The 26,344-nt window shown below is 45.8% G+C and overlaps 1 protein-coding gene across 1 annotated transcript; it reads left to right on the top strand.

The window, feature by feature from the left end:
- Nucleotides 1-480: 480 nt before the first annotated feature.
- Nucleotides 481-24,132, top strand: TSPAN31 (tetraspanin 31). The gene is made up of 6 exons (XM_079966923.1): nt 481-734; nt 9,458-9,625; nt 15,532-15,612; nt 17,047-17,187; nt 19,918-20,031; nt 20,858-24,132. Exons 1-6 carry the CDS (start codon nt 672-674, stop codon nt 20,930-20,932), a joined length of 642 nt encoding a protein of 213 aa, XP_079823049.1. The 5' UTR covers nt 481-671; the 3' UTR covers nt 20,933-24,132.
- The last annotated feature ends 2,212 nt before the right edge of the window (nt 24,133-26,344 follow it).

Raw genomic sequence — 26,344 nt, 5'->3', positions numbered from 1 at the left:
CAATATTATTATTGTATTAGAAATATTTTATTATTATTAGAATTATTAGTTATCAATTATTAATTATATTATTGATTATTTATAATTATACTTAATAAAATAATAATTAATAATTAATAATAAAATTCTTAATACGCTTATTAGAAATATTATATTAGAAGTATTGGAAATATTTCCAAGTCCTGCATATGCTGTCTCGTTTTGTTTTTAAAACTCGTACGTGAATCCCTACGTACTTCCGCCACCTCCTTGACCCGCATATGGCGGAGCCGAACCGGCACCGGAAGTGGAGGCTGCGTCAATTTCCCCTGCCCCGTATATTTGACGCAGCTTCCTCCTCCTCCTCCTCCGCAGTGCCCGGATGGGATATGGAACGCGAAATCCCCAATGAGGGAAGCTCCGCCATGTGCGCGTGCGTAGCAGGGAGAGGGGCGAAGTGGGTGGGGCAAGAGTCGGCGCGCTAAGAAAGGGAACGCGGCGCCGAGCCGGTCAGAAGCAGCAGTAGTAGCAGCAGCTGCGCGCAGGCGCACTGGCGGCAGGCTGATATTTAAAGGGACCGCACCAGCGGCTGCTGCTGCTGCTGCCGCCGCCCCCGGACAGGGAAGGAGGCGCCGGTCTCTGTCTTTTTTTTTCCGTCGGGGTGGGGGCCAGAGGCTTCGCTTCTCGAGAAGATGGTGTGCGGGGGGTTCGCCTGCTCGCGCAACGCGCTGTGCGCCCTGAACGTTGTTTACGTGGTGAGTGTGACAGGCGGGCGGCCCCTCCCTTGCCTTAGCAAGATGGGGGGGGGCGGTGTTTTGGGGGAGGGGGCCTGAGAAAGTGGGGAGGGGGCTTGGCCATGAATGGGGCAGCTGTGGGCCCTTTCAGGACCACAGCAGGAAGTGCCTTCCTTCCTTTTTTTTTTTTAATAAAAGAAAGGGGTGGGGGAGGGGCTGAGGGGGGTGGGGTTTATGGGGGGAGGGGTTGAGGAGGGGGGTTATTTTTTGGGGGGGTCAGCTCCTCCCTCTCCCTGGGATAATAGGTGGGGGAGGGGCTGAGGGGGTGGGGTTTATGGGGGTGGGGTTTATGGGGGGAGGGGTTGAGGAGGGGGGTTATTTTTTTGGGGGGTCAGCTCCTCCCTCTCCCTGGGATAATAGGTGAGGGTGGAGCAAGGTGGCCTCCTCCTGCCTGGAGAGAGGATGGCAGGCCCATTCCCTCCCTCCCAGGTGGGGTGGATGTGATATGGGGAGGGTTGAGGTGGGAAAAGGAAAAAACTGGGTTTTTAGGCCAAAGCCCAAAAGACCCAGTAGGGCTGGAGAGGTGTAATGCCAGGCCAGTGCGGGGATCTGGCAGTGGTACCCACCTGGAGAAGACCGCAGAAGTTACAAAGTGTGGCTGCTGTTGTTTAAAAAATGATGCTGTGGCTCCTGTTGTGTTAGTTGCGTGTTCCTCGCCTCATCTAGTTCTAAGAGGCTGTCAGGTGTACAGTGGTACCTTGGGTTACATACAGTTCAGATTACAGACTCCGCTAACCCAGAAATAGTACCTCGGGTTAAGAACTTTGCTTCAGGATGAGAACAGAAATCGTGCTCCGGCGGCGCGGCAGCAGCAGGAGGCCCCATTAGCTAAAGTGATGCTTCAGGTTAAGAACAGTTTCAGGTTAAGAACGGACCTCCGGAACGAATTAAGTACTTAACCCGAGGTACCACTGTACTTGTGTGCACTTTAACAGCACCGCTGCACCTGTGTTTCTTTGCTAGAACAGGTCAGAGTTTTCCTTCTGCGCTTCTCCATTGCAGATCTGGAACATTGCTTCGGGCTGCTCCTCTGATTACTTGGAAACTGAGATAAATGAGCAGGGAATGGCTATTACCTAGTTTCTTGCTTGTGGGTGTTGGCACTCCCCAGCATTGGCCTATAGGCCTCCTCACCAAAAAATAATCCTTGCCGTTTAACTAGGCCCCCAGTTAAACTGCAGGGAATCTTTGATCATCTGAGGCTTTCGCATACGAGCAATAACTTGAGCAAATGTAAAAGGCTGCTTTAATAGCAGTGCAGTATTTCATGCGCAGGAAGTATTAGATAATGGTGTTATGAGCAATGGATGTCTCAGCTACTTGGTGGACGGTTCTTCAGACCTAATATACCCCTGCCCTGCTAAGATGTACAGAAGATTAAGGAAGAATAAAGCATGTCTGGGTGAATATAAGGATGTTTGTTGGGGTGTGTGCTGCTATGATAATGCTGGAATATTAGGTGGAAAAAAGAACAGAACTTTAAAAGACTCCTGAGTCTGGTTAATTTACTAAATTCCGCTGCAATTCTAAACCTACGTATTGGGCATTAAGTTCCACCGGACACATTATCTGAGTAAATGTGCATAGGATTGTGCAGTCAGAGAGGAAAGATCACTAAGAGTTAAGAGTAGGCCAGTCTGCAGCAGGTAACCTGATTCCACATTTAACAGGCCAACCTGTAGGCACATGGAGTGTTCCTATGCAGATGTCCCTGAAAGTACATGTAACTTTGAACTCATATTTTTAAGCAAAGTGTGTTTTTATTTTTTATTTTTGCCTTGAACACTTAGACCAGTGGTTTTTAACCAGTGTGCCGTGGCACCCTGGGGTGCCTTGAATGATGGCCAGGGAGGCAGCTGGGAACACTGGCCTCTGTCCCTTTCCCCTTCCCTCCCTTCTCTGATGCCCTCTTGTGTCTCTGCCTCCCAAAGGCTTTCACGGCTGTTTGTTGCAGCAGCCCTGGCCTCAAACTCCCCAGGTGAATGGTGCCTGTGGGACTGGCTAGAGGGTGTTGGTTGCCAGGAGCTGAGGTGGCCCTGGGATAAGCAAGCAAGCGGTCCAGGGAGCCCAGCCAGCCAGTTCACCAGCTGTTGCTGACAGACAAGTCCCAGGTGCCTGTGGGGTGGTGTGAGGAGGCACCTCTCTTTGGGGCATGGGGGGGGCAGATCAGAGACCAGGGGTAGCATCAGCTGCTGCCCAGAGGACTCCCAAGGAGAAGGGAAGGAAGGGGAGAGGAGAGGAGGCTGAGGGAACACTCCACAAGGGAGGTTGTTCGAGAAAGGGTGAGAGGGTGCCAGCTCTGGGGGTGACATAACTGGGTTCCAGAGCCCCACAGGGGTGCCCTAGAAAGAATGTAATCGGTCAAGAGAGCCATGGACCCAAAAAGGATTAAAACCTCTGCCTTAGGCAGTAGAAAATCTCAGCTCGGAGATTCTAGTGTGTGTTGAATATCTTGCAACCATTGCTTCTTTTCCCTGTAGTTTGTAAGATGGAATCTACCTGAAATCAATCATCCCTCTCCTCATGTTCTTCAACATGTTCTGGGGGGAGGTGTAAATGCTTCTACCAAGCTGCTAGTAGAGAGGAAAGGATGAAGAAATGTTTCCTGATAGGACAATCTCTGGGAATTCCATGTTTTCTGGTCGGGTGAAACTGTAGCCCAGCCATGCTTGCATCTTTAGTGCAGGAATGCAGTTAAACAGTTTGTTCAATAGTGTGTCCTTGCCACCACAATTTCTTGGCCCAAACCGAGAGTGTTTATGTGCAGGAGATATCCAGATATATGGAATACGCTCAGCCCTGGATATGAACATATCTGCAATTCCGCAGAAAATGTCTAGCTTTTAAAAGAAGCAAGTATTTGACCCTTAATGGTTTCAGGGGCAAAATGTTTTTTGCCTCCCCTCACCAGTCATTTCTCACACAGATCAAGAGAGGAGTGTGTGGGCTGTATGTTACACACTCCCTTCTCTCTTCTTTGTAACCCCTGTTCCCTGCTAAAAATGAATTGTCTTGATCTTGCTGGACATTTGGAAATCTTCTAAAAACTTGGAATTAGGCCAAGCTATGCAAAATAAGCAGATAGTTGTAACATCATCTGATTTTGTATAATTTATCCAAGTCACAGAACATGAATTCTTCTATGGTGCAGAGGATATATAGTCTTACAATTGCTTTTACTATACCAACAATATTCCTGCCATTATGATGGACATCCTTTACAGTCTCCTGTAAAAGTGGTTGTTCCCTGTGAATCCAAGGTAATGGGGCTGTGCTCATGGATGTAGTTACTATGGGGACAAAGCATTCGTTTTGCTAGGCTAGGCAGATTTTGGCTTCCACCTCAACACCCTTTTAGGATTAGGAGAATCGTAGAGTTGGAGGAGGACTTGAGGTCTTTAGTCTTTCTGCCCTCTGCTTCGTGGAGGAAATCGAGCTAGAGCCTCCCCAACAGATTATGGTCCAGCCTCTGCTTGAAAACACCCCACAACCACAAGGAGAGCCCACCACTCCTCTTGGTAACTGGTTCCCTTGTGTAACTCCTCTTACCCTCAAGTTGTTTTTCCTAATGCTCTGCTGAAATTTAACTTATAACGCCAGCCCATTAGAGCTAGCTCTTGCCACCCAGAAAAGCAGAAAACAGGTCTTTGCTCACATAGAACTGAAAGAGGACAATCTTTAAGTGCCCGTAGAGCTCTGTCATGTCCTCAACATCCCCATCTTCGGTTTTTCCACCTCTAAATTACTCAATTACTTAAATCTTTCTTCATTTATTTTCTGCAACCATCTTCATTGCCCTCCTCTGTGTCTGTTCCAGTTTGTCTATATTCTTAAATTGTGGCATCCAGAACGTGACACACTGCTCAGGATGAGTGTGAGGACTGTGTGGAAGTCAACAAAAGTCATTCACTCTTACAAATAAAGATGACCAGTGCTGGCAGCTGAGGCGCACGACGTCCTCTTAGTGGCTTGATTCTCGGTGAAGAGTGAGGATCTGATTTAGCCCTTTAACTCAGTGATGTCCTTGAGTGAACCAAGTAGAGAAAGCCATGCAACCAAAGATTCACTATAAAAATACCAGAACAAAAATACAAACCCCATTTCAAAGAATATTTACATTTTATTGCATGTATATAAAGCTCTGGTAGGTCACCAGTTTACTGGAATGATTTATAAGGAGGAGTGGAGCAGCTGAACTGGAGAGTCATCAGCAGATGTTGCAAGTGATATTAAGTGCAGAAGTGGGATGTTCTTCATTGTCTCTGTATGAGGGCAAGCACCTAGCTTTACACGACTTGCTACAGCATGTCTGCCCATGCTCAATTCTGTATCGGTTGGCCTGGGAGCAGCTTTGAACCATTTAAATGCAGTTAACATAATTAGAAGTTAACATCCTGGATGGGTCCAGGGCCAGCAAGAAAATATTTAAGAGTGCTTTAGGTGAAATTGTTATTGCCTTAGTCACTATGTTGTAGTGTGGTCTATTCTTCCACCTACTTTTATCTAGGTGTTTAATGCATTCTGTGTTATCTGTAGAATATGGCAGTAGCAGTGAAGGAGAGCATGGGTAGGGTTTGGGGTCAGGGCTTTTGGTGGGCCACAGGCAGCTGGAAGGGCTCCTGGAACTTCTTCACTGATCTCTTAGGAGATGCAGAACCAGTCTTGTAAGTCACATATTTCGGTTTCATCATCTGTTTGCTGCTGCAAGGATTAAGGAAGACGGTTGAACCTGCAGAGCAATGTGGGGCAATGGGTGTGCGAGGATACAGGAGCAGTGACATCATGGGATTCCACCAGCTGATCAGGGGTTCCCGAAGTCTGGTCCACAGACCATTACTTCATTCAGTTGGTCTGCCGCACATCTGTGGATTTGTGGCTGAAGACGGGAGACTGCAATCCATTGCATCAAATATTCATACTGATTTTTAATTGTGTTTCACTTTCCGCTTTTATTTCTTACATTGTATTTTATTGTACCACTCTTTGAATTCTGCGGAATACAACACATAAGAAATGGCAGGGCCAACTAGAGTACAAGTATAATTAAAATCATACAGCATCTAGTAGAGTGCATTACCATTGCTACAGCTGGCAAATAAATAAGCAGTCCACCTTCAGCAGTTTTCGAGTTGTTCATGGTAGGGTGGGAACCACAATACGAAACACCTTCTAGTTTTTAGGTAATAATAATAATAATAATAATAATAATAATAATAATAATAATAATAATTAATTTATTTGTACCCTGCCCATCTGGCTGGGTTTCCCCAGCCACTCTGGGCAGCTTCCAACAAAGATTAAAAATACATTAAAAACTTCCCTGAAGCCTTCAGATGTCTTCTAAATGTCAGGTAGTTGTTTATCTCTTTGACATCTGATGGGAGGGTGTTCCACAGGGCAGGCGCCACTACCGAGAAGGCCCTCTGCCTGGTTCCCTGTAGCTTTGCTTCTCGCAATGAGGGAACTGCCAGAAGGCCCTTGGCGCTGGACCTCAGCATCCGGGCAGAACAATGCGGGTGGAGACACTCCTTCAGGTATACTGAGCCGAGGCCGTTTAGGCCTTTAAAGGACAGCACCAACACTTTGAATTGTGCTCGGAAACGTACTGGGAGCCAATGTAGGTCTTTTAAGACCGCTGTTGGTGGCCACTCCCAGTCACCAGTCTAGCTGCCGCATTCTGGATTAGTTGTAGTTACCAGGTCACTTTCAAAGGTAGCCTCACGTAGAGCGCATTGCAGTAGTCCAAGCGGGAGATAACTAGAGCTTGCACCACTCTGGCAAGATAGTTTAGGGCAGAATGGCATGTTTAATTGGCAAATGTGCTTCCCAGCTGGGGAATGGCAATTTAGTGACTGGGTATTTGATTGGGAGGGTGGGTGGTTTGATAGGCTGGGGTGTGCATGTGCACGCACGTGTGCTTGCACTCGCACTCTTAACCATTTCCTGCCCACAAATGCTGTGTTTGAATTCCTACCCTACAAGGTGCAACAAGTGCCAGGATGGAGGTTGCAGGTCAAAAGTAGTGAGCTGATCCTCCCTTGCAAGAGCTGCCAGGTCGTTTATTTGCATTTATACGGCAAACATGGTTTCGAGGTCCCTGCAAGTGTTGTGTAAAATGTACCGTAATTCTGTGTTCTAGAAGCTGCTAATGGATGTTGAAATTTCTCAAGGGCAACCCTGAGAGCTAGAAATATGTTTTAAAATAGAGCTAAACGCCTCTGATCAGGAATCCATTATTAGCTCTCTAATCCCATATTCCATGCTATTACTGCTGTCGTTTCTTTTCATACGGGTTTTGAGATTTCCTCATGTAGTCATGACACGCAATATAGATATTACACTTGCACAACCATAAAATAAAATAAAATAGCTTAAAACAGAACAGTTGCGGAGCAGGGTGCATTACAGTTGATGACCATTTCACGCAGGGGTTCTGTTCCTGACCCCCCACGTGCATACACCCTCCCCCCCACTTTACTTTTATTTTATTTTATTTTTTCTCAGTTCCCCTTGTTTGTTTCTTTATTATTATTATTTTTAAATAGTAAATTTTAATAGTACTTTCCACACAACAACAAAACGAAAAATAACAATAAACAAAACACAAAAACAAGCATATGAAAAACAAATCCAAATCTTACAAATTAATAATATAAACACTAAAAAGGAAAACAAACATTAGACTTCCACCAATCCTATAGCACCTCCATTACCTCTCATTGTATCTTCCTGTTTTCCTTATCTCTATCCCAGCATCTACATATAAATCCCTCTTTCTTATCCTTTCACTTCACAAGGTTATTCCAGACTCGTCCAGATTTCTGTCCTCAAACCTTGGCTTTTAAGGTATTCGTTTAGGCATTCCCATTCCTTTTTCAATTCACTTTTTGGTTTCCCATTATACCTTTTTAGTTTCATGCTTTTTAATCGGTCGTTGCCTGTACTACCATTGCAGGCTGAAGGCACAGCACGGTGTTGTATAGGACTAAATTTATTTTGCCTTCATCACCGCAGCATGTTATTTCATGTGGGTATGCACAATACTGGTTTGTGCTGAAGAAGTTCTCTAACATATCAAATGTGTAAGAAGGTACTGGCAGTATCGAGATAAAGATAACTTCAGTTGGGAACAGGGGCTGTTGAACACTGATAGCCTTCCAGTCTTCTCAAATTATAGCATGCACTCAGTTAACATGTGCACTATAATTTATCCGTGGGCTTGTGTAAATTATGAGCTTAGGACTCAGAACAGAAATAGGAAATGTTAATGGCTCTTCTAGCATGAAGGAAAGTAAAGGTAAAGGCAGTGGCGTAGCGTGGGTTGTCAGCACCCGGGGCAAGGCAAGTAATTTGCACCCCCTAACCCGTGGATTTGCGCCCCCAACCCGTGGATTTGCCCTAACCCCAGCTGTTGCACCTGGTGCGGCCGGCCCCCCCTGCACCCCCCACGCTACGCCACTGGGTAAAGGGACCCCTGACCATTAGGTCCAGTCGTGACCGACTCTGGGGTTGCGGCACTCATCTCGCTTTATTGGCTGAGGGAGCTGGCGTACAGTTTCTGGGTCATGTGGTCAGCATGTCTAAGCCGCTTCTGGCTAACCAGAGCAGCGCACGGAAACGCCGTTTACCTTCCCGCCAGAGTGGTACCTATTTATCTACTTGCACTTTGACGTGCTTTCGAACTGCTAGGTTGGCAGGAGCAGGGACCGAGCAACAGGAGCTCACCCTGTCGTGGGGATTCGAACCGCCGACCTTCTGATTGGCAAGTTCTAGGCTCTGTGGTTTAACCCAGAGCACCACCCTTGTATGAAGGAAAGTACCTAGGACTAAACAACAAACGGCGAATAAGACAGGTGCAGTAGTCAAGAGTTCTGATCCTGCTAGTGAATGGATGATCCATTTTTCAAATAGCCCCAAACATGTAGAGAAGAGGTTAGACTTTTTCTTGCCGGTGAGGGGAGAGAAAGAAGAAGGAAGAAGAGGTTCTTATTTGCAGGAGACTCTTGCAGAGTTCACAAAACACCTTCCAAATTTAAGTGAGTCGAGTTGGCTTCCTTTTGTTGGAAATGCTTTAAAATGGCCATTAAAAGCAAAGAAACATATGGTGTGAGCAGCGATTTTCATGTTGCTGCCCGATAAATTTCTCACGTTTTTCAAGGAAAGCCTTAGATAAGCCAAAATGAAATCAAGTCACAGATGATGTGACCCAGCAACCTGCCAATTTAGAGGACTTTGATTTTAAACAAGTATTTGTGCCTGTTGACTTCCGTAGGATTAAACCTCTTTAAATCTGAAGCATGCATGTGGCTGAAATGAAGAGGGCAACCAGAAAGAGTTGAAGATACAGTGCTTAATTCGTTCTGGAGGTCCGTTCTTAACCTGAAACTGTTCTTAACCTGAAGCACCACTTTAGCTAATGGGGTCTCCTGCTGCTGCTGTGCCGCCACCGTGCAATTTCTGTTCTCATCCTGAAGCAAAGTTCTTAACCCGAGGTACTATTTCTGGATTAGCAGAGTCTGTAACCTGAAGGGTCTGTAACCTGAAGCTTATGTAACCCGAGGTACCACTGTACGTATGAATGAACTAAGCCTCAAAGGAAAGAAGCGCTGCCATTCCCACCTGCCTTTTGTTCTATGCTTCCAACTCCTCCATTCTGACTCCCCTGAATTCTTTTTTCTCTCCAGCTGGTCGGGCTGCTGCTGATTGGCGTGGCTGCCTGGGGCAAAGCCTATGGCATTGTTTACAGTCTCCACATCATCGGAGGGGTCATTGCTGTGGGTTTCTTCCTGCTTCTGATCGCCATCGTGGGGCTCATTGGTGCTATCAACCATCACCAAGTCATGCTGTTCTTTGTATCCTTCTGTGCTGTTTCCAAGCGGGGGCGTCCGCCCTGCCTTCCAGAAACCGGTACTTTATTTTCTTGCCGTGCAGACACGAAACTGGACATGCCCAGCTAAATTGCACCATTTGTAGAAGCAAAGAGCTCTGCCGGTCAAGAGTGGGTTAGTGGTTTTATTCTGGTCTTCACTTGTGGGCTTTTATGGGGTGCGGGAAGGAAATGGAAGCACACATACTTCGCCTAAGATGTTTATAGGTTTTTCCTCTTTCTTTTTCTTTAGTCTCTGGAATATTGGGATTGCCAAAAAGGACGCGCACACACCTTTTTGCAGCTGGCATTTGAGTTCGCATTGAGGATCTGCTCTGCAGATTCTTGTTCTGTCTGTGGTGTTGTGTGGAGAGCCTTGCAATGTAATGCATTGATAAAAGGAGAAAAGCAACTTAGTGGAGGATAGTAGTGGAGGATAGTAGAGAGCCAGTGTGGTGTAGTGGTTAAGAGCCATAGACTCGTAATCTGGGGAACCGGGTTCACTTCCCCGCTCCTCCACATGCAGCTGCTGGGTGACCTTGGGCCAGTCACACTTCTTTGAAGTCTCTCAGCCCCACTCACCTCACAGAGTGTTTGTTGTGGGGGAGGAAGGGAAAGGAGATTGTTAGCCGCTTTGAGACTCCTTCAGGTAGTGATAAAGCGGTATATCAAATCCAAACTCTTCTTCTTCTTCCTCCTCCTCTCTTAAGGCAAGTGGGCTGGAATTTGATTACCACCTAATCCATCCCTCTGACTCAATTAATTCTACCCCTGCATATTAAGTGTAAGTGTGCAAAGTATTGTGGCCTGAGTTGTGGCAGACTCTTTCTTTCTTAAATGTGCACCTTGCTCCTTCCTCCGTTTTGCATCTCACAACAGCCATTCCAGGTAGCTTAAGTGGAGAGATGTGACTTTTCCAACCCAGTGAGATTCAGAACCAAGCAGGGTTTATACGACACAAGGGTGTATGCTGTCTTCTTAAGGTTCATGGGACTTGGATGTGAAAGTCACTGGTGTATGTTGTCTGCCTGGAGAGTTGGACATAATGGAAGCCTGACAAAAGTTAACATCCCTGGGCCTTGTTCTCCTCTCTGAGTGAAACTGAAGCAGGGTGTGATACCATCATGTGGCAATTTTCCTCACCCTAATCCATGTCATTGTATCCTATAGTTGAGTAAACTTGCAGCGCAATGACATCACAGGGGATGTGGAGAATCGCACGTATACACCGCACCCTGGGATCATGTAGCAAAGGGCAGGAAGTAAGTCCAAATAAATAAGGAGTTTGGGTGAGATGGGCAGCTTCTTATCTGCCCTATTACCTATCGTATTTTTCCATGTATAAGACAGTTCCCCCCCCCCCGCCAAAGAAATAATGTCAAAAATCAGTGGGCGTCTTATACATGGATAGTACTGAGGGTGGACTGACGATTGATTGCCCAAAAATAGGGGGCGTCTTATACATGGGGGCGTCTTATAGGCGGAAAAATACGGTAATTCTGCCAGAGGGTCAACCCAGGCATCCTCATCTTCAGTTACTCCTGCCAATAAGTTCAAAGCATACAAAAATGGAAGTGGGGAAAATAATTGCCTGAGGGCTGTTTTTTCCTAGGGCTGTCATACGTCTGGAATTTCCTGGAAAATGCCAGGATTTGGCTGCTGAAAGTCGCATCCAGGCGGAACTTTTGTCAGCTGGTTTAAATGTCCGAGGAAACCCAATAGTATGGCAGCCCATTGTGGAAGTGGGTTTTTTGCCCAAGTTTCTCAAAAAAAAACTCAACAACGTGGGCAAAAAGAAAAAGGTCAGCAACTTTTGTGTCCGGATTTCCACCTCATGAATTATGGCAACCCTACTGTTTTCCTGCAATACAGCACAATGTCCTGACATGAGCCAACAGTGTGACGCGGCAGCTAAAAAAGCCAATGCAATTCTGGGCTGCATCAATAGGCGTATAGCATCTAGATCAAGGGAAGTAATAGTGCCACTGTATTCTGCTCTGGTCAGACCTCTCCTGGAGTACTGTGTCCAGTTCTGGGCACCACAGTTCAAGAAGGACACTGACAAACTGGAACGTGTCCAGAGGAGGGCAACCAAAATGGTCAAAGGCCTGGAAATGATGCCTTATGAGGAACGGCTAAGGGAGCTGGGCATGTTTAGCCTGGAGAAGAGGAGGTTAAGGGGTGTTATGATAGCCATGTTCAAATATATAAAAGGATGTCACATAGAGGAGGGAGAAAGGTTGTTTTCTGCTGCTCCAGAGAAGCGGACACGGAGCAATGGTTCCAAACTACAAGAAAGAAGATTCCACCTAAACATTAGGAAGAACTTCCTGACAGTAAGAGCTGTTTGACAGTGGAATTTGCTGCCAAGGAGTGTGGTGGAGTCTCCTTCTTTGGAGGTCTTTAAGCAGAGGCTTGACAACCATATGTCCAGAGTGCTCTGATGGTGTTTCCTGCTTGGCAGGGGGTTGGACTCGATGGCCCTTGTGGTCTCTTCCAACTCTAGGATTCTATGATTCTAGGTATACAGGTATCTCCCACAGGAAGCTTCAGTCAGTCACTGTGTTCCTTGTAAAAACAAACAAACAAACAATTATTTTATTACTTTACCATGTATGGCACCATAGCCGCCAACTCTAAGGGGCCCAGCTCTTTTGATTCCCCCTCCACCAATATTTTTTTCCAAAAACTTACTCCAGCGTGTTTCAGATATGCAGAGTGGCCCAGTGAGCGACACAGATTTATCAGGTGGATGTATTTGCCAGCAATGTGTGTTTTTGAAGAGACAGCTTAGTATGAAATCCCACTCCTCCCTACAAGGGACAATGAGATTGTCTGGGCATTGTTTGCCTCTGCTTTTCAGTGGCATGGAAAGATACGAGGAGATGTCCCAAATATTCACTGGTTCCAGTGGCTTCTAGTAATATTTGGTTTGTCAGGGATGGTTTGTGAAAAATAGCCTTCCTTGAAGTGGCGATGGTTGCTTCGAATGTGGATGGGGGAAACCCTTTTAATTAATAGGAAAGCACTTAAAAAGAGTTAAGCACTAAAATTACAAAATAATAAACTTTTAGGATGCTAAAAGTAAAATAACAATGTATCAGTGGACAAAAGGCCTATGTAGTTCTTAAAGAAAAACAATAGCTTAAGGAAGATGTTCATTATTTTCATAGGGTGGCATTTTGTGGGGCTGAGGCTGCCTTTCTGTATTTAAAGTTTAGCTTCCCCTGCCGACACTGGTCCCAGTACTGGCCAAAACCACCCAAGGGCGTGTCAGAAATGATGCACACAATAGTTGGCGATGAATGGCATTCTGCCTTTTGCAAAACTCTGGAAGCAACATGGCTTTCTTTCATATCAGGTTACGCAGTGTAATCCCACAGAAATTAACAAACACGAGTAAGTTAAGTCCTGAGTAAAGCTTAGTTGAGGAGGATTTTTGGCATGTCATTGGATTGTTCCAGAGCTTGCTGTAATCCACTAAGACAGGGGTCAGCAAACTTTTTCAGCAGGGGGCCGGTCCACTGTCCCTCAGACCTTGTGGGGGGCCGGACTATTTTTTTTTTTGGGGGGGGGGGAGAATGAACAAATTCCTATTCCCCACAAATAACCCAGAGATGCATTTTAAATAAAAGGACACATTCTACTCATGTAAAAACATGCTGATTCCCGGACCATCCGCGGGCTGGATTTAGAAGTCGATTGGGCCGGATCTGGCCCCCGGGCCTTAAGTTGCCTACCCATGCACTAAGATGCCTGAGAATGGCCGAGGTGTAGGAGGAAATGGCGGTGCCTGGCCTGATTGTGGAGGCAGAGTTTGGTCCCCAAGCTTGTAGTCCTTTTTGTCATTGATAACCCATAGTACATTGCTATGGTAACCCAGGTTTTGTGGGATTGTTACAACACACGTGGCTGATTTATGGGTGATTAAATAAAAAAATCTGGCATGTGGGGGGGAAGGAAAGAAAGAAATGTGTTTGCTAAGTTGTACTGAAAAAGCCTTCTTTTTTCTGAAAAGAGCAAAGGAAGACTAAACTTCACCTAGTTTTCTGCTGACACAGTTAAATTTCCCAGAAATGAGCTTTGGGGTTTTTTGAGGGAGAGGGTGGTTGAGGGGAAAGGCGAATGACACTCAAAATGAAACCAAAGGAGCACGTCAAAGTTTCAGGTGGTGTTTGTCTTGAGGCTGCTGGCTGCTGTTTCAAGACCACAACATCTGAGAGAGGACTAAGAAGGGTGTGGCAAATCAGTCGTCTGGAGGGACACCATCCATTTACTTTTATGGTAGTACTGTAGAATACATCTCTCCCCTCACCTAGCCTCCAAACTGAGGTCATTTCTGTTCTTGTGGATTTCTGAATGGAACAGCAGAGTTCATGAATGACAGGATGTACGTACAGGAGTGATCAGATCACCACTTTGTTTCCCCAGACGCCTGGGAAGTGCTGATGTAAGATTTCCTAGTAATTACTATTAGGGAAAGGGACGTCGTTGGTGCTGTGGTCTAAGCCACAGAGCCTGGGGCTTGCCGATCAGAAGGTCGGCGGTTCGAATCCCTGTGATGGGGTGAGCTCCCATTGCTCGGTCCCTGCTTCTGCCAACTTAGCAGTTCGAAAGCACGTCAAAGTGCAAGTAGATAAATAGGTACCGCTCCGGTGGGAAGGTAAACGGCATTTCCGTGTGCTGCTCTGGTTCGCCAGAAGCGGCATAGTCATGCTGGCCACATGACCCGGAAGCTGTGTGCCGGCTCCCTCGGCCAATAAAGCAAGATGAGCGCCGCAACCCCAGAGTCGGCCACGACTGGACCTAATGGTCAGGGGTCCCTTTACCTTTACTTTACTGTTAGGGAACTTCTGGTATACAGTGGTACCTTGGGTTAAGAACTTAATTCGTTCTGGAGGTCCATTCTTAACCTGAAACTGTTCTTAACCTGAAGCACCACTTTAGCTAATGGGGCCTTCCACTGCCGCCGCACCGCCGGAGCACGATTTCTGTTCTCATCCTGAAGCAAAGTTCTTAACCTGAAGCACTATTTCTGGGTTAGCGGAGTCTGTAACCTGAAGCGTATGTAACCCGAGGTACTACTGTAACTTCTCCTGGTAGTTTCCATTAAGCAGCAGGAGAGAAGTGCAAAGGCTTCTTCTGTCTGTGTGTCCAAGATGTCTGCCAGAGGTGGAAAAAACCTTCTTTGAGAAAACTGCTTGGTATACCATGAAATGATAAGAGTCTAAAACACGGTGATCCAACTTTCCAGACCATGAGTACTGCATGAGTACATAGAATCCGCAGGCCACACACACACTGAATTAAGTTTCGATACCGTGAATAAAGTGTTTTAATGTTATTTAATATACACAATCAATAAATATAATTAAATACACAGTTAATTGATTTAATATAATTATTAAACAAAAGTAATAGATGTGCTCTCATCAACAATGCATTAGGTAAAGGTAAAGGTACCCCTGCCCGTACGGGCCAGTCTTGACAGACTCTGGGGTTGTGCGCCCATCTCACTTAAGAGGCCAGGGGCCAGCGCTGTCCGGAGACACTTCCGGGTCACGTGGCCAGCGTGACATCGCTGCTCTGGCCAGAGCCAGAGCCGCACACGGAAACGCCGTTTACCTTCCCGCTGGTAAGCGGTCCCTATTTATCTACTTGCACCCGGAGGTGCTTTCGAACTGCTAGGTTGGCAGGCGCTGGGACCGAGCAGCGGGAGCGCACCCCGCCGCAGGGATTCGAACCGCCGACCTTCCGATCGGCAAGCCCTAGGCGCTGAGGCTTTAACCCACAGCGCCACCTGCGTCCCTATCTGCAATTAGCTCTTCATTGGTGTTTCCTTTTAGAACCTCTCTACTTTCTCAAGCATTTCCTTAACGTCACTTTCTTCAGTACATGATCATTTTAGGGCTAGTGTTTCTCTTCCAGTTTGGAGTCTCCTGTTCGTGTCTGGCACTCACAAGAAGTAAACAGGTAAGGGCACCTTCCCGCCTTGAAGCTCCGTCAGGTTTGGAGGGAACTAGTGGAGTGTGTTTTTTAACCTGCAGCTCAGGTTGGGAGAGAAGGACACTGACAAACTGGAACGTGTCCAGAGGAGGGCAACCAAAATGGTCAAAGGCCTGGAGACGATGCCTTATGAGGAACGGCTAAGGGAGCTGGGCATGTTTAGCCTGGAGAAGAGGAGGTTAAGGGGTGATATGATAGCCATGTTCAAATATATAAAAGGATGTCACATAGAGGAGGGAGAAAGGTTGTTTTCTGCTGCTCCAGAGAAGCGGACACGGAGCAATGGCTCCAAACTACAAGAAAGAAGATTCCACCTAAACATTAGGAAGAACTTCCTGACAGTAAGAGTTGTTTGACAGTGGAATTTGCTGCCAAGGAGTGTGGTGGAGTCTCCTCCTTTGGAGGTCTTTAAGCAGAGGCTTGACAACCATATGTCAGGAGTGCTCTGATGGTGTTTCCTGCTTGTCAGGGGGTTGGACTCGATGGCCCTTGTGGTCTCTTCCAACTCTATGATTCTATGATTCTATGAAATATTGCTTGGGAGAAAAACAAAAAGGTAAATCTTCCATTTGCACATCACTACTCCCAGCTCAATTGCACACCCTTCCCTCCATCACATCCCATCCAGATCTTAAGCACATCAGCGTGTTTCTTTTATTAATTGGGGATGCCGGACGGAAGAGTAGGCTCAGCCTCCTCTCCCTATAGCACCTTTACAGTTCTGAGCACACAAAAGTTGCAGGCTAGTGACAATGTGTAGTAGCCTGCTGGAGACTGGTGAAAGAGGGACAGGTTGCCCTTTCCCAGCAGCCTGTTGCAATCCCTTCCTCTGTTTTTCCTCTGGCAGCCTACAGTCATACCTTGGAAGTCGAACGGAATCCGTTCTGAGTGTCCGTCCAACTTCTAAAACGTTCGGAAACCAAATCACAGCTTCTGATTGGCTGCAGGAAGCTCCTGCAGCCAATCGGAAGCCGCGGAAGCACCATCGAACGTTCAGGTTCCAAAAGAACATTTGCAAACCGGAACAATCACTTCTGGGTTTGTGGCATTCGCGAGCCTAAACATCTGAGTTCCAGGGCGTTTGGGATCCAAGATACAACTGTATTTGGTTTCTGTGCTGGGAAAGGGGAGGGCCTCTTCCACAAGACTTCTTACTCACCCACATGCAATTCCTTCTTGGTCATGGATACCAGGCTACTACTTAAATAGCAAGGTTGCTTTAGTAATTGATTTTGGGGGTGCTTTTATTCTAATTTAACCATTTACCATGAATTAAACTTGCCATCACCGCAGCAAAAACATTCCCTGTCCTCATTCCTGCTATTCGTTATGAATTGAGAGGGGATTGTATTTAAAGTAACACGGAATGTCTGCCCTCGCTATTTTTTACTTTCCTCTCAGGAAAGTCTCCTGAATGGAGCCTGGGAGATGAGCAACGACACCAAGAAGTCACTGGAAATCAGCTTTAACTGCTGCGGGCTATTCAACAACTCTCTCGAAGCTAGCAAGAAATTCAAGGCTGATGTTGAAATGTGCATAGCGGTAAGTATTCACTTCACCTTGAACCCTTTGTGTCTCAGGTGACAGAGAAAGATCTCCATCCATCACTAAATTACTGGGGATAATGGATCTCAAATTAAGACGGCTTAGTCAAAGGTCTGCTGCTTGAAGGTGGCTGGGTGATTGTCACTATACACTGTGAAAAACAGGCTGTCAATGAATATACTTAAATAGTGAAAACATATTGCTGTGATTGCAGTTGTTAAAGTTGGAAGTCATGGGCAATGATACAACCAGATTTGTGACTTGACCTAGCAGACCAGACCATTGATTGGGTTCTAAAAAACCATTGAGGTTTGTATGCACTGATAGTTGGCAATACCTAATGTTTTGCCAACTATCATTCTTGCCAGGTATATAGGAACTCAATCTCTCAGCTGAAAGAATGTTGGCAAAACCTTTCCCTTTAGAAAATGGCTTCTTTGGAGAACACAAAACTAAGTTTGAGTTTGGATGTGAGCGACTAACAGCCCAATTCTAAGCAAGTTTACATTCAAGTCTTGCCAACCACAGTGGATAGGAAACTGCAGATCTCAGTAATTCAGGTCTTTTTCACTTCTGATGCAATCAACCATTTTTCACCATCTTTATTTTAGAAGTTCATTTGTTCTTTTAATACTACCCTTTCCTTTAGGGTTTTGACATTTTTGTTTAGAAACTCACTTGTATAAGCTGCCTTGTTGGGGGCTATGCCCCAAAAGTGGGTTGATATCAATAAATAAATAACACACACACAAAAAATACAGTTTAAAACTAATCTGAATGGGCGGTACAGTGGTACCTTGGTTCTCAAACTTAATCTGTTCCGGAAGTCTGTTCCAAAACCAAAGTGTTCCAAAACCAAGGCGTCCTTTCCCATAGAGAGTAATGCAAAACAAACTAATCCATTCCAGACTTAAAACAACCCCTAAAACAGCAATTTAACATGAATTTTACTATCTTACTAGACCATTGATCCATAAAATGAAAGCAATAAACAATGTACTTTACTATAAAATAAATAAAACAGTACTGTAGATGATAAAAATAAAAATTATTATTTTTTTCTTACCTGCACTGATGATAGTCATTGTTTGGATGGCGGGGCTTTTATCCCTTTCAGCAGTCACACAACCAATCAGTCAATCAATCAATCAATCAATCAATCAGTAGCTGAACTGCGTTCCACACACTCACAAAAACAAATTAACTGAAAAAGCCTCAAAACCCAAAAACACAAAATAAATAGCAAAAACAAAAGCACCAAACAAAAGCTCCACATATCACCTCAGAACACTGCAATCAGAAACAGAAGGCTTAAATTACAATGGGGAGACGGGACGCAAATTAGCAGCATAACAGGAAACACAGGGGGACTCAAAACGGAGCATGTTTGGCTTCCCAAAAGTGTTCGAAAAGCGGAACACCTTCCGGTTTTGCAGCGTTTGGGTTCCAAGTTGTTCGTGAACTAAGCTGTTAGAAAACCGAGGTACCACTGTAGTCATCTAACGAGTTCCACCAGTGGAAGCCGTTGCAAGGACACTGCTAGCACAGCAGTTTCCTTTCTCCTCTCCTCTCCCCTGTGCACCCCACCCCACTATGATTGGTGGGGTGGGGGTGTCAGAAAGGTGTGCTGGGGGAGGAGAGGGCAGATCAGAAATGCCTACGCTGATGGAGCAATCTGCATAGTGCTGTGTAGGATTTCTCCCAATGTATGGAAGCAGTAGAGAACTGTGTTAAAACACAGGCCATTTTAAAATAAACGAAACAGCAGTATAAATCCCGACAGCTAAAAAAAATAAATTATACAGTACATCTCTTTTTACAGGAGTCGCGTTTTTCCTCTTCTGCTGCTGTTGTCTACAGAGGCCTACTTTCCCTTAAGAAACCTTATCTGTTCTTTCTACTTTCTTCCATTCAGGGCACTTAACCAATTCCTAAATTACCAGACCATCCACAACTCCCATTGTCATTTTGATCAGTATGGCTGGCCACTTAAGACTGAACAGGGATCAAATCCAGTTTTTTGCCGCCTCTTCCCCAAAGTGGCTTATTAGTCCTCTTTTTAACACTAGCCGTCCTTCTGTTCCTTTTGTCTAACGTGCCTTGGGGTATTTTCCCTGCCCTGCCCCTTTCTCTTTTCTGTTATTTTCCAATTGCAGGGTTGCTTCTTGGCTTTTTCAAACTTATAAAATGTGCTTTGCCTAGGGATCCCCAGCTCTTTACAGAATATTTTTGCTAATATACTTACTGTCTCATACAGGATGAGCCAGACTTCTTCTGTCTGGGAGAGCCAGTGTGGTGTAGTGGTTAAGAGCGGTAGATTCGTAATCTGGTGAACCGGGTTCGCTTCCCCGCTCCTCCACATGCAGCTGCTGGGTGACCTTGGGCTAGTCACACTTCTCTGAAGTCTCTCAGCCCCACTCACCCAACAGAGTGTTTGTTGTGGGGGAGGAAGGGAAAAGGAGATTGTTAGCTGCTTTAAGACTCCTTCGGGTAGCGATAAAGCGGGATATCAAATCCAAACTCTTCTTCTTCTTCTGTTTCACAATTGCCTAGATAGAACATGACATTTCAGGAGAGGACTGGCAAGCTGTATTTTCAGAGATGTTTGTCTATTATTACTGATCTTTCCCCCTACATAGTGTAGAAATTGTGAGCGTCTCCCTGCAAGTGATAACCAGAGTCACAGTGATTTTCTTTTCTTTTTCTTTTAACCCTCCCACCTTGCAGCCATGCACAAAAGCAAAAACCGGGTGCATCAGTTGCGGTGAGGTGATGATGGAACATGCGGGCGAGGCCTTGAAAATCCTTGGTGGAGTTGGGCTCTTCTTCAGTTTCACAGAGGTAACTCTATCTATTAGGCGGAATGGGGGAGGGACAGGAGAATATTCTTTGTACATCATTGGTAGCTTTGCCACCCCCGCAAAGCTAAAGGGCTCTTCCTGTACACCTGAGAAGCAGAATCTCAACAGCTGCAGACTGTGCTGGTATGAATGGTAATGCTGTAAAAAAAATTGTACCAGTTTGAATTTCTGCCTGATAATTCAGATATTTAATAAAGGAAACTAGCACTGGGGAAAGAGGGCAGCCATTAGGCTAGATGGATGGTTGCTTCAGGACGCGGGTGGCACTGTGGGTTAAACCACAGAGCCTAGGACTTGCCGATCAGAAGGTCGGTGGTTCGAATCCCTGCGACGGGGTGAGCTCCTGTTGCTCGGTCCCTGCTCCTGCCAACCTAGCAGTTCGAAAGCACGTCAAAGTGCAAGTAGATAAATAGGTACCACTCCGGCAGGAAGGTAAACCGTGCGCTGCTCTGGTTTGCCAGAAGTGGCTTAGTCCTGCTGGCCACATGACTTGGAACCTGTACACCGGCTCCCTCGGCCAGTTGAGCCAGATGAGCGCCGCAACCCCAGAGTCGGCCACGACTGGACCTAATGGTCAGGGGTCCCTTTACCTTTTATGGTTGCTTCACCTTCTCTTGACATCCCATCAGGGAGATTCTGCATCTTCCCTAGTTGGAGAATTCAGTTTGGATTGCAGCTCTGATGTGACCCATATCATCACATTAATTAATTAATACTCCATAAGTAAAATATTGAACAAGGTGATTTGGGGTGTGATTTTTCAAAGATGTCCCATAACTAGATCCTCCCCCCCTTTTCTCTTCCAGATCCTTGGAGTGTGGCTTGCCATGCGCTACAGAAACCAGAAAGACCCCAGAGCCAACCCCAGTGCCTTTTTATAGACCATCACATTCCCCCCCATCTTCTCTCCACCACCTTCCCCAACCAACCATGTGTTTTCCTTTTAATTAGTTGCACGTCCCTTATTCAAGAGATCCTTTTCCGTCACGCAAGAAGAAAAGCAATCCTTGAAGCAGCTGTGAGGGAGCTGGGGGTTTTTGCCATTCTGCTGATTGGATGAAATAGCAGAGCAAAGGTTGCATCCTGGACATGAAGCCTTTGGCAGGTGGCAAAGACGACTCTGCCTTTTTTTTTGGGGGGGGGGGAAATATGGAGTCATCCCTTTGCAGAGTCACTTATCTAATTGCAGCTCATAGCTACAATCACTTCTGTGTTTTTAAAACTTGTACTTTGGGTCATTGTCTTTAGTGGGGGGGCTTTGTTTTTAAGGCACAGGTTGAGGGGAACCTGTGGCCCTCCTAGATGTTGCTGGCCTCCATTTTCCATCACACTTGGTTTTGCTGTGGTCTCACTTGGGCTGAGGGCAGTAGACATGAGAGGCACATGCAGCGATTCTGTAAGGGAAGTTTTTCGATTTCAGCTGAACTACATGGGTGGGTCTTTTTTATTATTATTAAGAAGTCGTGGGTGTTTTTTTTTAATCCATAAGTTGAATTTTGCCTGACTTAATCATAAGTGCAGGTTCCCTCCTTCCGAAGGGAAAGCAGGGGCCTGTGTAAACCTTTCAAAGAACTGGATCACCCTTAATGTAACTGAAGTTTGCATCTAGCGTGCACATTTTTAAGCTGGCTTGAAAGTGGTTTTTTTGATGACTTGTTCTAAAGGAACAGAGGACCAGAATCTCGTCAGTCTACTGAGTCTCAGATTCCTGGTCCCTTTGCAGTCCTTCTATCCCTTTGGTTCCTTGACTGGGGAAAATAGGCTTGAAGCTGCTCGCAGAATAGATAAGCTCTATTGCTCCTAGAATATTAAGCGCTGTTCAGGCTCTTCTCCCCTAAATCGATCCAGTAAGGATGCACAAGGGAATGCATAGCTAGCTCCAGGGGCATGTTTTGAATCCTAGCCCAGTTCATGTCCCTGCAGATACTTCCAGTCTTGGTCTACTGTCATTTAGTTATAGATGGACAGCAAGGAGAAGCTGGAACCACAATTCCACTGAGCACCGAAATGCTGTAAATTTGTACTAAGCTCCTCCTGTGCTGGTGCTTTCAACTGGCAGCCTAAGGGAAAAAACTGCTAAGCTGTGGGTGCTTCTTCTATCAATTTCTCCCTGAAAACTCACCTTGGCTGTTTTAGAAGAGGTTACTTGGACTTCAGTAGGGTGTCACCAATTTCTTCTCCAAGAATGATGCATATTCGTTACTGGAGCTCTTATCTGCCTACAATGGACTGCTTTTGAAACCCAACATTACACCTTCTTATCCCCTATAATCTTGGAAAACACCCACATTGGACTCTGGAAGGAGTAGCGGCTGGATGGCGATGATGGCAGAACAAAGGATCCGGCAGCAGGACCGTTCAGCACCTCCACAGGCTCAACAAGGGTAGATGTGACCTACTGCCTTAAGGGGCTGGAGGTGGGGAGGGGGGAGGTACAACGGCGGAGACCATGACATCCAGACATTAAGGGGACGTTACTGCTGCAGCAAGAATGTTCCCTTTCCCCACAAACCAAGCCTCTTAGGGCAGCAGGGACTCTCCCATAAAGGGTGAGAAGCAAAAGTCTGTTCCCTTAACCATCAGCACAAATGGACACACACCCGCTTTCCCTGGCACTTGGCAGAGTGGAGAAATGGAGATGTTGGAAAGCTAGGTTAAGAGGGAGGTGGGTTGTACAGAAAAACATGCATGGATAGCATTAAGCCTGGGCCAGCTCAAGGCCATGGTACCCGTGGCTCACCAACTGCTGTTGAGCTCCATCTCCACTCTGCCCCTGTCAGCAGTGTCGGGGTGATAGGAGTCCTAGTTCAGCACCACCTAGAGCAGCCTTTCTCAACCTGTGGGTCCCCAGATGATGTTGAACTACAACTCCCATCACCCCTAGCTAGCAAGGCCAGAGCTCAGGGATGATGGGAGTTGTAGTCCAACAACATCTGGGGACCCACAGGTTAAGAACCGCTGATCTAGACAGACAGACGTTCCTCAGCCCTGGCTCAATGTGAATGAGCAAACAAGGAATTTCAGAGTGAAGGCACTGGCTGCAGCGCTCCTCCCTCCTGTGGTGCTAGCCAAGGCTAAACCATGGTTTGACAGTGCCGCCACCCAACCCATTCTCTCTGCCTCCCCCTCCCACAAACACACGTTAAACAAAACAAATCTTGGTTAAAAGCTTGTGGTTCATGTACAATGAATGCTGAGCCGAACCATGGCATAGCCCTGGGGAGCATGCAACCGCCATCTTTTCTCCAGGACCCCCACTTACTCACACTATGCCATGGTTAGACTTATCATTACACACACAGAAACCAGATCTTATACTACACCGCTGTGACTGCTCTAATGGGCACCATGCTATTTATTAATTTGGGGTGGGGGGGAGAGACACCTTTTTGCAAACATGCACCAAAGTATGAGGCAGGTTGGATAAGGTGGCAGCTTCTGCAGAAACAGTTGAGCCAAGGCGTGTACTGATCAGGTGTAAAACAGCTAGTTACTGGCTTGAGCTTAGCCTAGCAAGGGCTAACAATATTTAAAAGATAGAGATGATACTGCTCTGTACTACCCTAGAGTGAGACTTACTCTATTAAGCAAAGCTGTTGGCACCACTCTTTTGAGCTAAACTGCTGGGGTGGGAGACACAAGGCAAAGCTGAACTGCAGCAGCAGGGGCTGATCAGAACAAGCTAAAATGCACTTTATTTAGGGTATAGAGCACATAAACGTGGCTATGACTCCTAGCCAGGTTAGTATTGCGAGCAGGTCTGTCATCCTATTTACTTTAGACTAAACAATATGCCTCCTCAACCACAGGGCAGGCAGCTTTGCTAGCTGCTTCCAGGGCCCTGGGAGACTTCATTCAGCGCTGCCTAGTTGCTAGAGACTATTCTTGCCCTGAATTTTTGGCAGTGGGGGGAATAAGAGTGGCACAGGCTTAATGTGTGAGGAAAAAAGACGCAGTGCTCAGAAGTTCACATCACCAGATGGCTTTGTTAAAATCAATATACTTCTACCATCATGTACACTCTTGACTGCTGCCGTTGTAGATTGGAGTTACTTTTTGAATAAAGTACATTTCTCTCAAACCCAGGCCTTGTGAGTCTCGGGGAGGAGGGTCATAGAGAGCACACTTTAAAAAAAAACAATATGGTACTCAAGTGCAAAATCCCACCAGCCATCTTGCTTGTCATGCAATTTTATGTTGTGACCGCCCTGAGACACAAATTTAATTAATAAATAATAATTTGCATGATTTATGTTTCCCAAAGAGAAATGATTCTCAAGTGACACTTCCTTCATTCTCAAACTCTTAACAAGGACCCATCTTTACAGAGCAGGGATGGTGTTTCATCTACTAAAAGAATGTATGAAAAATGAAAATCTTCAAGCCATTCTCAAAATTTTTGCATAGCAACATTCTTGCCAGCAGAGGGCAACATAATCCCCATTGGATTTAAGCCAATTCAAGAGGCCTATATATATGTTTTTCTCTTTTTTAAATTGATTTTCCAAATTTATAAACAAACAAACATAAATCCTAACTGTAATTATTCCGCTATTATTAACATTGTTAGGTGACTTCCTCAAATCCCCCTGGCTGAGTTTTAATGTATATCATTGTAACAGTTTTCCAAAACTATTTTCTCATAAAATTTACTTAGTCAATTAACTTCTCAAGAGGCCTATATCAAAGGAATAGCGGTGGAAGACAGCGAGCTCTTGCCATCTTTTAAGTGAGCGTTGTCCGCTACCTAGAATTGCTTTGCAAGATCAGATCAGGTCTCCCCACGGTCCAGCAAACCAGGCAGGCGAGAAGACAACAGGCTTTCCTTTAGAGTTTGTCCCTAACATCTACTGTACAGAGGTAATAAGCTTTCTTATTAAAAGTTCTTCCAGTAACTAAGCTGTCAAGTGAAGACTTGTATGTGTGACAGCTTGCTGCCTCTCCAAGCAATGTGATTTAATGAAGGAAGTTGACTGATTTGCCTGCAAGGCAACTGCAGGCTGGAGAGTCTCTGTGAAGTTATCTTTCAAGAGGTGGCTGCTGCTTACCAGAAATGGAAACTGCTTCTGACAAGGTTCTCATTTGAGACTGGTAGGCAGTTTACTTGAGATAAGATTGCCTCTTGCACCCAGAGCTGAAACAAAGAAATACCCTCCAAATTTGGCAACAAGGAAGCCCAAGAGTATACAGTGGTGCCCTGCAAGACGAATGCCTCACAAGACGAAAAACCCGCTAGACGAAAGGGTTTTCCGTTTTGGAGGTGCTTCGCAAGACGAATTTCCCTATGGGCTTGCTTCGCAAGACGAAAATGTCTTGCGAGTTTTTCCGACTTTCCCCCCCTTTTTTCCAAGCCACTAAGCCGCTTATCCGCTAAAAGCCGCTAATAGCGCTAATCCGCTAATAGGCTTGCTTCGCAAGACGAAAAAACCGCTAGACGAAGAGACTCGCAGAACGGATTCTTTTCGTCTTGCGAGGCACCACTGTATTTGCATCTACAATTCTCCAGTTATATGTTCATAATTGAGATATTCCAAAGGGATTTGGGGGAGAGATTGAAGATTTTCAATGGGCGAGTGCTGGCTCACTAGACAGGGAAGTGCAGAGGGTGATTTCCTAGGAAGGCGCTCTGGCAATCTTCAAAGGGACACCCACACATCCTGGCAGGAGTGGCCCGACTCAGACACTGGGCAAATTCTTACTCCTGTATTTTTTGTTGTTTAGTCGTGTCCGACTCTTCGTGATCCCATGGACCAGAGCACGCCAGGCACTCCTGTCTTCCACTGCCTCCCGCAGTTTGGTCAAACTCATGCTGGTAGCTTCGAGAACACTATCCAACCATCTCGTCCTCTGTCGTCCCCTTCTCCTTGTGCCCTTAATCTTTCCCAACATCAGGGTCTTTTCCAGGGAGTCTTCTCTTCTCATGAGGTGGCCAAAGTACTGGAGCCTCAGCTTCAGGATCTGTCCTTCCAGTGAGCACTCAGGGCTGATTTCCTTAAGAATGGATAGGTTTGATCTTCTTGCAGTCCATGGGACTCTCAAGAGTCTCCTCCAGCACCATAATTCAAAAGCATCCATTCTTTGGCGATCAGCCTTCTTTATGGTCCAGCTCTCACTTCCATACATCACTACTGGGAAAACCATAGCTTTAACTACACAAACCTTCGTTGGCAAGGTGATGTCTCTGCTTTTTAAGATGCTGTCTAGGTTTGTCATTGCTTTTCTTCCAAGAAGCAGGCATCTTTTAATTTCATGATTGTTGTCACTATCTGCAGTGATCATGGAGCCCAAGAAAG

The sequence above is a fragment of the Podarcis cretensis genome, assembly GCF_951804945.1.
Source record: "Podarcis cretensis genome assembly, chromosome: 2".
Taxonomy (NCBI): domain Eukaryota; kingdom Metazoa; phylum Chordata; class Lepidosauria; order Squamata; family Lacertidae; genus Podarcis; species Podarcis cretensis.
Note: the sequence above shows the minus strand (reverse complement) of the source record. Positions and strands in the feature narration are given on the sequence as shown.

Bases quoted from the DNA above. Each gene is read 5' to 3' on its own strand.
- TSPAN31 (XM_079966923.1), top strand. From the start codon at position 672: ATGGTGTGCGGGGGGTTCGCCTGCTCGCGCAACGCGCTGTGCGCCCTG. The intron at 15,613-17,046 runs GTAAGGGCACCT...CTTTCCTCTCAG, and splicing joins CACTCACAAGAAGTAAACAG to GAAAGTCTCCTGAATGGAGC. The intron at 20,032-20,857 runs GTAACTCTATCT...TTTCTCTTCCAG, and splicing joins TCTTCTTCAGTTTCACAGAG to ATCCTTGGAGTGTGGCTTGC.